The following is a 12267-nucleotide window of genomic DNA, read 5'->3' on the forward strand; positions in this document are numbered from 1 at the left end:
ACACTGGAAATAAAAAAAAAACACTTGGCACAATAAAAATTGCACATTTACTCTAGTTAACTTTAGGCCTGTCTTTTCATTTCAAGCTTGAATTTACAAAATTAATCTTTAAGGCACAAAAAGATTTTAAGTTGCTATGGGTTACATCTTATAGATAAAATTTAATTATGTAATTGGCCCAAACGCAAATACTTTAATTTTAAAATCTTACTCAAAATCATTTTATCCTTGCTTTCAATATGTATCAGCCACTCACAATGCTTTGCATTTTACCTATTCTTAACACTAATAAAGCTCAAGACAGCAATAATGGCTGAATTAAAAAGTTTAATCCTGAAATTAGGGTAGGATATTAACGAACATTAAATGAATTCAACTTACATAATCATATAATTGGCCCTGAAAATGTCCTGAATTACCATCTATTTCGTATTTCAACTACATGCAGCAATTTTACTGCAATATTTTAAACTTGTACTTTAATGTTTTCTATGTTTGTGTTCTTCTATCAAATTCTATGGGTCTAAAACGCCTCTGCTGGGCTGAGGAGACAGTACAAGGCACTTAAGTTGCAAACAGTCATCCCAGATTCAAACCCCAGTACCAAATCTGGTCCCCTGCTCACTGCTAGGAGTGATTCCTCAGTAGAGAGCCAGGAATAAGCCCTGAAGACAGCTGGGTGTGGCCAAAAAACAAAACAAAAAGCTCCTCTGCTAAGAATACTTTTGAAAAATTCCATTTCATTCATCAAAACATGTCTATGTAAACAATAAAATTATATCCTTCAAATAAATCTTTAGCACACTGGACAATCATACATTGCCTTTAAGCTTATCCCTTCACTAACTGGATGCATCATTATTTTAATATTCAATACAGAGGCTCTCACGATTGAATTAACAGACCAAAATATAAAAATGTCAAGAAAAAGAAATAGCTTACAGGCTAGTGATATAACCTAGTGATAACAGCCCCCAAGCTTGCTTCAAATATAACCATGCCCAGTTTGATCTCTAGCACCACAAGGTTCACCCAAGCACTGCCATATACAGAGACCCGTAAGCCCCTGAGAATACCACTGGGTGAAGCAGATAGGGTCCTGGTACTAAGAACTGCAGGAGAGAGCCGGGAGTCCTCAGAACCACAGGGTCCAAGTAGATTCTAGCACTGAATAGGTGGCCCAGTTGACTAGTAATTAATTGCCAGGTAGGGTCCCAGGCATCCTGAAAACTGCCTGTGAAAACCCCATCCCCACCAAAAGAATAGACTTGGCAAAGAAGAAGTGATACGCTTTTACAATGTAGTTTTTTATCATATTCACATTTTAAGCAGAAATTAAGTTGAACAGTTTCTGAGATTAACTGGTATATTCTCCTAATTTCTATACGTAATCATATCTCACAACTTTAGCTCATAAAAATCAAGAGGCAATAAATGATTCTGAAATTTTAATTGAAAAAATGAGTCATTTTGATGTTAAATAAGAATTTTTTTTTTTTTGGACTAGTGTACAGGGGTCAAGATGCTTGCCCTGCCCAATTCCAGTAAGATATTCATTACCACATATGGTCCCCAAGTATCACTAGGAGTGTTAAGCACAGAGCCAGGAGTAAGCCCTGAGTTCTGCTGCAGGGATATGACCCTACCAAAACAAAAATGTCTGGGGCTGAAGAAATATTACAGCTAGCCTTTCACATACCAACCAGGGTTTGATCCCTGGCACCATATATGGTTCTCCAAACATCACCAGGAGTGAATGATTCCTAAGCAAAGATTCAGGAGTAAACCCTAAACTCAACTGGGTATGGCCCAAAACAAAAACAAAACAAAAAAAAAAGGATGCAATGTCAAACTGGTTAAAATCATTACTGTTTAGTAAACAAAACAAAATTTTAAGATAGTTTGATATAAAGTGGCATATATGCATTAGTTGTTATGTATTTCTATTATTATTATTTTATTATTATTTGACTCTTAATGGTTTCACGCCCTCTTGAACTCTCTCTTCAAAGTTCTTTTCAACTTTCCTTTACGGTAAATGTTGACTATTAGCCAACCCCCTCGCGGCAGGCTTTCTTTACCGGGTCCCCTCTAAGGGGGGGAGAGCAGGTTGAGTTTCCCTTCCTTCCTGAGCAGACCCCCGGCAGCCGAAGACCTCCAGAACCCAGCCACAGCCATGCTTAAAGCCACTGCATGACCTCTTATAGTCTAGCCCACTGATGTGCCTAAAGCAGCACACGTGTTTGGTTTTAACATACTTGCTTGCATTCTGATATACACTCTTCATTCCTCTCGGAGAGCCCAGCAAGCTACTGAGAAGTATCCTGCCCGCACAAAAGAGCCTGGAAAGCTCCCCGTGGCATATTTGATATGCCAAATACAGTAACAATAACAGGTCTCATTCCCTTGACCCTGAAAGAGCCTTCAATCGTTGGGAAAGACGAGTAAAGGGAGGCTGCTAATATCTCAGGGCTGGGAAGAATGGAGATGTTACTGGTGCCTGCTTGAGCAAATCGATGAACAACGGGATGATAGTGATGACAGTGATACAGCGATATGCATACTACTATTATAGTAGTATACCACAATAGTATTCTATATATTAAGTTAATTTAATACTTACACAATCTGTCAAATTCTTCTTTTGTGACAACCACTTTATTCCATGTCCATTCAAGAACAAAGCGCAAATTAGATGCAGAATTCGGTTGTTCTTATTTGCAAGTAAGAGAAAGTAAATGACAGATTACAAATTGAAATATTTTAGTGAGCCATATATACATATACCTTCAATTAAGTTATCTGAAGAAAGCATAATAATCACATAAGCAACATGAATAACAAGTTAATGCAAAAATTTGTCATGTATTTCAAGTGCTTCTCAGCAGAGAAAACAAAAACCCACTGAGGAGAAAATGTTCAATCTGAATCTAATTGTTGAGGAAAGATCATGAAAACAAATTAAAAGACAGGTACAAAATACCTAGTTTATATTCTTCATAAAGTTCAATTAATTGAAAAACAAAAGTTTAAGAATTATATAAGATTAAGGAAGAGTAAAGAGACAAAAACACAGGGTAGGAGACAAAGTTATAGGGGGTAAAGTGCTTGCCTTACCAACAAGCACCAGCTGGTTTACAAATTTGTAACCAAACTTGGGTTACACAGCCACCCAAATTTGCTCCCAGTAACTGCAAGTGCTTCCCAGAGAACCGCCAACAGTAATCTCTGAGAACAGAGCCATAAGTAAACTGGGTGTGGCAAAGAAAAAGGCAAAACCACAGGTGAATAGAGTTTCAAGATGGTAAACTAAGAAAAAATGGCGCTTATCTCCTCCTCACAACAAACACTACATTAAGATATAATCTAGGGGCTGGAGCGATAGCACAATGGGTAGGGTGTTTATCTTGCACACAGTCAACCTGGGTTTGATTCCCAGCATCCCATATGGTCCCCCAAGCACCACCAGGAGTTAAGTCCTGAGTGCAAAGTCAGGAGTAACCCCTGGGCATTGTGGGTGTGACTCAAAAAAGAAAAAATAAAATCTATACAGAAGCAAATCTGAAACCAAGACAAAGGTGTTTCCACAACAAAGGATAAAAAAAGCAGTACCCATGGGCCACAGCAATAGTAATATAAGGCCTTTGTCTTTCATGCAAGACAACCTGAGTTTGATCCCTCCCATCCAGGTGTTCCCTGAGTTTGCCAGGAGTGATCCTGAGCACTGCAGATGTACTCCAACCCTCCTCCAAAATGCAACACCTGAATGGAATTGCATTTGTTCCATAAAATGCAATTCGATGCAAGCATTAAATTATGCACCCATCAATGATATACAAAATCAATAAAATGAAAAAAAATTAACTAGAAAAGAAGTAATATACCTAAAGATAATAAAGGCTAGGTATCAAAAACCCATAGATAGCATCATGCTCAAAGAGGTAGAACTGAAAAACTAGGTACAGGACAAAGGTGCTCTCTCTCACCACTATTGTTTCACATAGCATTCAAGTTCTTGTCAGGGCAATTAGGCAGAAAAGAGAAAAGATATTTAATAAAAAGTTTTAGAAAAAGCAACCTTTTCTATTTTCTATTTCAGATCTTATGGCGGGGCTGGTTGGAAGCGTAAAAGGTACAGAGGATTTCTATAATCCCTTGAATTTAAAATGTGATACTCTTATCTCCAAATGGACTAGAGCGACCGCATAGCAGGTAAGGCGTTTGCCTTGCATGAGGCCGACCCAGGTTCGATTCCTCCGTAGCTCTCGGGGGAAGCTACGGGTGGCGTATTTGATACTGTTTTTAGTAACAAGTCTCACAACGAAGAAGTTACTGATTACTGCTCGAGCAAATCGATGAACAACGGGACGACAGTGCTACAGTGCTATCTCCAAATAAAAGTTACCTAACCTCCAAAATAGTGAATTAATAATTTAAAAATACAAGTCAAGTGGAGTTCATGCCCAATTCAATCAGTTTAATCAATGGCTGAATAAATAGCAATACTCCTACATTAGGGGAAAAAAAGCCAATTTTTAATCTCTTTAAATCATAATCTTACCTTCTGATGTCCACCTTTTAATACATCCAGTCAAAAGTCCCAGGGAACTTGTCTGGACTGCTGCTGATAATATAGCTTCTAACTGTTCTTCCTAAACCATACATTTGGAAATAAAAATCAGAAAAAAAGAATTTAAATGTGATCGCAGATGTACTGGAAATAAGTTCAAGATCTGTATACACTCACACACATAAACACACACACACACACATACACATGTTTTTGAATCATCTTACAGTGCTCAGGTCTCAGGGATCACACCTGGCAGTGCCAGGAGTAACCACCATGTAAGGTGCCAGTGATCAAATCAGGGTCAGCTGTGCACAAGGCAAATGCCTTAACCCATACATTATCTTCCAACCTCCAGAATACAAGGTATTAAAGGTCTAAAAATCACTGAAACACTGGAACGGTATGAACAAAAGACAGGAAGGTTGGGTGATGATAAGAAAAGTTAGAATCGTCACAGAACTGCCTATGGGAAGGTAAAATGGGAAAGGCACTAGGGAAAGTCTGGTAAGAAACTGAGAGTTACTATATGATCCAGCCATTCACATTTAGATAATATGCTCAAGAAATAACAGAAGCATACATCTACATAAAATCTGCATTGAGTGTCAGGGATATATATCAAGTGATAGAACATATGTCAAGCATATGTGAGGTTCCTTAGTCTATATCCCCAGCATCACATAGCCTACCAGCAGGAACTACCATCCTACACAGCCCCAGTAGTGTGTTATCAGACATTAACTGCCAGGCTGACCACCTCTAGAAGTGACCCTGTGATTCCTGCTCCCAACTCCCCTAGAAACATTGCCAGGAGTAGCTCCTATAAATATTTTAACTTAAAACTCTATAAAGCGGCCTACACAATAGTAGTACAGTGGATTGGGTACTTTTCTTGCATGTGGCAGATCCAGGTTCACTCCTTTAAGCACTGCCAGGGGTAATCCCTAAGAATGGAGCCAGGAGTTAAAAGCCCAGAGTGCTGCTGGGTCTGGCCCAAAAACCAGAAGAGAAAAACAAAATGAAACAATCATGTATATGAAGCATTATTTCTAAAAGGGGCTGGAGGATAGCACAGCGGGTAAGGCATTTGGCCTGCAGGCAGCAGACCGGGGTTCAATTTCTATGCCCCTCTCGGAGAGCCCAGCAAGCTACCGAGAGTATCTCACCCACCTGGCAGAGCCTGGCAAGCTACCTGTGGCGTATTCGATATGCCAAAAACAGTAACAAGTCTCACAATAGTGAAGTTACTGGTGCCCGCTCAAGCAAATCGATGAGCAATGGAATGACAGTGATACAGTGATACAGTGATTTCTAACAGGCCCCTCTGAAAAAAGCAAAAATACCCACAGTGTAATTTATACAGTCAAAAATGAAATAAACATCAAGACACAGATGAACCTCAAAAATATTTGTGTTAAAGGAGCAAAAGAATTAGCACAATGGGTAGGGTCTTCACTTAGCATGCATCTGACCCGGGTTTAATTTCCACCACCACATATGATCGTATGAGTCCTGCCAGGAGTGATCCCTAAGTGCAGGAATAAAGGCCTAAGTACAGTCTGTGTAGTTCAAAAAACAAAACAACCAGTGATAAATCTTCCAGAAAGCAGAATTATAAGCAAAAAAGACAAAGATTTAGAAGAAAAATAAGCTGACAAGTAGAAAAATAAGCTGACAAGTAGATTCAGGACAGTCAACGTTTGTCTGATGGGGTTCCACGAAGAGAAAAAGCAAATTAAGGTTAAAAACAAATAGGCCGGAGAAATAGTATAGTGGGTAGGGCATTATACTATTATAGCCATTATGCACATGGCTGACCCAGGGCCTGGAGTCCCATATGGTCCCCTAAGCACTGCCAGAAGTAATCCCTGAGCATGGCTGGGTATGACCCAAAAAGCCACAAAACAAAAAAAACCCAACCCCAAATAACACAACAACAAACAAATTAAGGCTTATGAATGATAAACTGGGCAATATTTTTTTTTTGCTTTTTTGGGGTCATACCCACAATGCACATGGGTTACTCCTGGCTCTGCACTCAGGAATTACTCCTGGTGGTGCTCAGGGGACCATATGGAATGCTGGGATTCAAACCTGGGTCGGCCACATGCAAGGCAAATGCCCTACCCGCTGTGCTATCGCTCCAGCTCCAAGGACAACATTTTTGAAGGCAGTTGGAAATTCTAGGAAAAAAACAAGCTATTTTTTAAAAAATGTAAATCACTACATGATATTGCATCAAAGAATATACATACAGGCTTAATATATAAAAGGGAAACAAACAGAATAATAGTGAATGATTCAGCTGTGTGCAAGGCAAGCTTTTTAATCTTCTGTACTATCTCTTTGGCCTCCAGTCAACACTTTTTAAGAATAGCTCCTGGTTGGTAAAATGTATTTGGACAAGGAAAACCAAGTGAACTACAAATACCCATTGAAAAAATTTTGGCTTTCACAACTGAGTCTTACAATTTTAAATCATTTTGTAAAGACTTGCAATTTTTACTAACGGGTTTTCATATAATGCTGACTACTACAAAGCAGGGTTCTCTAAATACTGCATAAATCAAATCAAGGGCTTATAAAAACATGATTGCTGGATACTGATCTTATAGTTCCAAAAAGTGTTCCCCCTGAGAACCAGAGACAGAGTACAAGTAGGGTGTTTGCTCTGCACCCAGTTGACCCAGGTTCAGTCACTGGCACCCTTTAAGTGCAGAGCCAAGAGTAAGCCATGAGCACAGTTGGCTCTAGGCAAAAAAAAGATGGGGTGGAGGGGTGAGAGAGGAGAGAGGAGAGAGGAGGAGAAAGGAGAGAAGAGAAAGAGAGGAGAGAGGAGAGAGAGAGAGAGAGAGAGAGAGAGAGAGAGAGAGAAAATCACTTATTAATGACATGCCTGAGGAGCCAGTTGTTTCCTGCTAATATTTACTCGGCTTGAGAAACTAGTACCTACTGGGTGCTGGGAGTATAAATATGAAGCCAAGAAAAAAACCAAAAACAGAAGTACTGATTATGCAGTGAACACTGACCTACTTTAGCACAGATTTATAAAATAAAATTTCATTACAGAATAAACATCATATGACCCCCCCCCAAAAAAAAAGATGAAATAGGAAGTTTGGAGATAGCTAAGTGGCTTTAGGATATATCCAGGAATATGTAAGGTTGTGAGCTTCGTCCCCCAAATTGCAGAACAGTGACGGCCCTAAGGAAAACTTAGGGGAGGGTCAGGTGGTGTGGGGTATATAAAGAAAGAGAAAATAAACCCTAGCTTTTATGGGTGACTAGAGAGGAGAGAGAGAGAGGAGAAAAGACAAAAAAGAGGAGAGAGGAGACAGAAGGAGAGAACAACAAAAAAGGACCCAGCACTGTGACATCTCACCTGACTTAAATTGGAAGGCTGAATATCAAGAAGTCTTGGTGAGAGAAGGCCAGCCACAAGACACTGATTATAGCTATCAGGAATGACTTCATTAAGAGATGGTCCTAACTTCTTCAAAAACGTCAAAGTCTGTAACAGAGTAGTAAATCAATACACAATTCAAATACTCAAACTTAAAAAACTCATTATCCTAGTTCACACTCAATCCACCTTTTCAATAAAACTAAACATATATCCCCAGCATGTCACAACTAAAAGCTATTGAATGGAAGTTACTTCTAACAAGGAATAAAGGCTATAAAGTCTTATTACTAATAGGGTTGTAGGTATTTTTGTTGCTTGTTTTGGGCCACATCAGCCATGCTCAAGCGTTGTTCCAGTCTCCTCCTGGCAGTGCTTGGGGGAACATACGGGATGCTGGAGAGTGAACCTAGGTAGGGCACATGTTAGGCTAGTGCTCTATCTGATGTACTATCTACCCAGTCTCCTAATACAGATACTTTAGGTAGCTTATCCATTTGTATCAAAAGCAACCCTACTACACTTTCTATAAAGTTGTTTTTTTGTTTTTGTTTTTTTTTTTTTTTTTTTGCTTTTTGGGTCACACCTGGCAATGCACAGGGGTTACTCCTAGCTCTGCACTCAGGAATTACTCCTGGAGGTGCTCAGGGGACCATATGGGATGCTGGGAATCGAACCTGGGTTGGCCTCGTGCAAGGCAAACACCCTACCCACTGTGCTATCACTCCAGCCCCCTTTCTATAAAGTTGATAGAGAAAGTTAACAAGTTGATGAAAAGATCTTAATGATGGATGACATTTAAAAACCCTCTATTTTATACATCATGGTCTAATATAAATGCAATCTAGTATAAAACACAAAGCAACTGCCTACACCAAGATGATTATCAATTTAAAAAACCCTGGATTCTTATCTTTTTCATGAGGAACTATTTTTTATCATAGTATCAGCACCCACCCTGCATTATACCACTCTGCTGGCAGGAAAAGTAAAACATTTACGTGTGTGTGTGTGTGTGTGTGAGAGAGAGAGAGAGAGAGAGAGAGAGAGAGAGAGACAGAGAGACAGAGAGACAGAGAGACAGAGAGAGAGAGAGAGAGAGAGAGAGAGAGATAAGGCTTCCTCTGGCAGTTGTCATCAATAAATGATGCAACAAAATACTAATCTCAGACACCTAGGAAAAAGCTTTTTTTTTTTTTTTTTTTGCTTTTTGGGTCACACCTGGCGATGCTCAGGGGTTACTCCTGGCTCATGCACTCAGGAATTACTCCTGGCAGTGCTCAGGGGACCATATGGAATGCTGGGAATTGAACCCAAGTTGGCCGCGTGCAAGGTAAATACCTTATAACACCCTATATTCCAGCCCCCAAAAAGCTATTTTTAAGCTGAAAAAAAAAAACCAACTTATAAAATATCAAAGTTTATCCCCATAACCTCACTTCATTAAGAAACAATGTCCATATGGTAATTGTTACCTACCTTCTTCTGAAAGCCTGTGCAAGTTATATGAACAACTCCCGAATTTAACAAACAAGTAGCATCTAAAAAAGATGTTAAAAAAAAAATCTTACATATATCAGATGAGATTAATAAAATTCATCCTAAGTACAAGAATAGTAAGGTACAAATTATCATAATAAATTTAAAATTTTCAACTCATCACAGAGAGACTATGTGAAATAATATCTTTCCTAACAAATTCAATATAGTGATTTGTATTTTAAAATACTGTATTTTTCATGGACAAGTATCAAATTGATTTCTTAAGCTATCCATAATTTGATATTTGGGAAGTAAAAAAAAAAGTAGAGCTAGTATCTTATTAACTCACTACCTAAAATATGTAACTATGGTAACAGATTAATTCTTAAGAAAATTCTTATTAAGGATCATCTCATTACATAATAAAGGGGGGGAAGATGGATGATGACTATACTTGGATGATGACTACTGAAAGACTCGTAACAATAAGGTATAGTTTACATATATATAAAATCATATTAGCATGTTTCATGTTTTGACTCTTATAACAATTTTTCCTAAAAGATAATGTAAAAAAATCTACATACCAAAATTATAAGTGCTTGGATTAAAAAACTGCTCTGGAGGTGGATATGAAGGAGGAACTCCTCGACTCAAACTTCTTTCATGCACTAATATGTCCAAGATGTAATGTGGATAAGTCCTACTTACAACTGAATCCAGTGACCACAGTGCAAAATAAGAGCAATTATGGAGATATTCTCCCGATCTAAAAGAAAATTTACAAAATTACTAAATCACTGACCTGCTACACACACAAATATGACAAGAAAAGGAAAGAAAAAGAATGGTACCTTAATGAATCAGGCATTTGTGCATGATACCAGCGATTTATGTCAAAAATCCCCAAATATACAGAAGGCTTTCCCTGTCCATATATATTCACTTGCCAGGTAAAGACTGAAACACTGGTGTCAGGAGACAGAGCTGAAAAAAAGATAATTTTAAAAAATAGAATAACCTCTTCTAATTAAGATGTTAAATAAGTCCCCAAAAGAAAATTCATAATAATTTCCTAATAAATTATTTTATTTAAATATGACTTAATTTTTCAAAACACATTCCTCCCATTTGTTCTCTAAGATAATTCATTTACTTGTAGCCATTTTCCTATTTCAAAAAGACTTTATAAGAATGTAATCATTCAGAGAGTTACAACCTGGCTTATTTTCTAAGTAAATACTTAAGAAACTTTGAAATTTGAGAAGTAAAAGAAAGTATTTAGTATCAGAGCTATTAACTCATTATCTAAAGTAGCTATGGCACTGTAGCACTGTCGTCCGGTTGTTCATCAATTTGCTCGAGCAGGCATCAGTAACATCTCCACCGTGAAACTTGTTGTTACTGTTTTTGGCATATCGAATAATATACCATGGTAGCTTGCCAGGCTCTGCTGTTCGGGCAGAATAGTCTCGGTAGCCTGCCAGGCTCTCTGAGAGGGACAGAGGAATCAAACCTGGGTCAAACCCGGGTCAGAATTGAACCTGGGTCAGCTGCGTGCAAGGCAAATGCCCTACCCGCTATGGTATTGCTCCAAACTCATTATCTAAAGTAGCTATGGCATTATAGATTCTTTCTTTTTTTTTGCTTTTTTTTTGGGGGGGGTCACACCCGGCGATGCACAGGGGTTACTCCTGGCTCATGCACTCAGGAATTACTCCTGGCGGTGCTCAGGGGACCATATGGGATGCTGGGAATCGAACTCGGCTCAACCGAGTGCAAGGCAAATGCCCTATCCACTGTGCTACTGCTCCAGCCCCTAGATTATTTCTTAAGGAAAATCTAATTGAGGGCCATCTAGCTATACAGTAAAAGAGATTTAAAAGAAAAAAAGGGAAGTATTTGATGAAAAAAAAGAAAGATGACTGTTCAAAGACAGAACATGGTAATAAAAGACATTAGTAGGGCCAGAGAGGTATTATAAGCTAGGTGCTTGCCTTGCACACAGCAGATCCAGGCTGAGCATCTCATGTGGTGTCCCACACAAGTCAGAGATAAACTTTGAGGGAACTCTGGGGATAGCCCCAAAACAAGCACACAAAAAAATAAAAATATGAAGACACAACTAATGAAAAACATAAAAAGATTTAAGTGGAAAGAGTACAGTTTGTTGAATCCTGTTTTGACAGGTTTAGCTGGCTGCAAAAAAAAGATAAATATAGGTATGGTGACCAGAATCCAGTTTCAATGGATAAGCTGATTATAAAGCGGAATCTCTTTTGAAAAACTAAGCATAGGCCTAGAGTAATAGCTCAGGAGCAGAATACTCACCATGCATGTATGAGGCCCTGGGCTTGATGCCAGTTACCAAAAATTACAAATACACATAACTCAGGACTCTAATTCCAGCCAATTACCATGCCGCTCTTTCAGCCTCCCATCAAAATATACACGAGGGCCCTGATGCAGGCATTCAACACATAATAATAATAAACCAGGACCATGATGAGCATTTGTAGAACTGATTGAGTATAACATATATAATTTAATCCAACCACTGCAAAAGGTATCACTGGATTACCGCACCCAGAGAAATAGGAATTCTGGCAAGAATCACAAATAACCATTGGGAATTGAATCTACTCTGAGTTCCAAATTCTATACAATTTTTGCTATATACGTTACTTATCAAGAAGGATGATACAAAAGATGGGGGGGGGAGAGATTAAGAATTAAAGGTAGTTAAAAAAAAAAAGAATTAAGGGGCTGGAGCAATAGCACAGCGGGTAGGGTGTTTGCCTTGCACGCG

General features: G+C 38.6%; 1 protein-coding gene across 3 annotated transcripts in view; it reads right to left on the reverse strand.

Annotated features, from left to right (window-relative positions):
- The window catches only part of AHCTF1 (AT-hook containing transcription factor 1), an 83279-nt gene that overhangs the window by 37263 nt on the left and 33749 nt on the right, over positions 1–12267 (reverse strand). For all 3 annotated transcript variants that reach the window (XM_055146887.1, XM_055146885.1, XM_055146886.1), the window contains 6 exons: positions 10313–10445; positions 10046–10227; positions 9456–9517; positions 7956–8084; positions 4562–4652; positions 2624–2713 (listed from right to left, as the gene is read on the reverse strand). In XM_055146887.1, the coding sequence (XP_055002862.1) occupies positions 2624–2713; positions 4562–4652; positions 7956–8084; positions 9456–9517; positions 10046–10227; positions 10313–10445 (687 nt within the window). The remainder of the gene's footprint in view (positions 1–2623; positions 2714–4561; positions 4653–7955; positions 8085–9455; positions 9518–10045; positions 10228–10312; positions 10446–12267) is intronic.

This window comes from Sorex araneus, chromosome 9, assembly GCF_027595985.1.
Source record: "Sorex araneus isolate mSorAra2 chromosome 9, mSorAra2.pri, whole genome shotgun sequence".
NCBI lineage: Eukaryota > Metazoa > Chordata > Mammalia > Eulipotyphla > Soricidae > Sorex > Sorex araneus.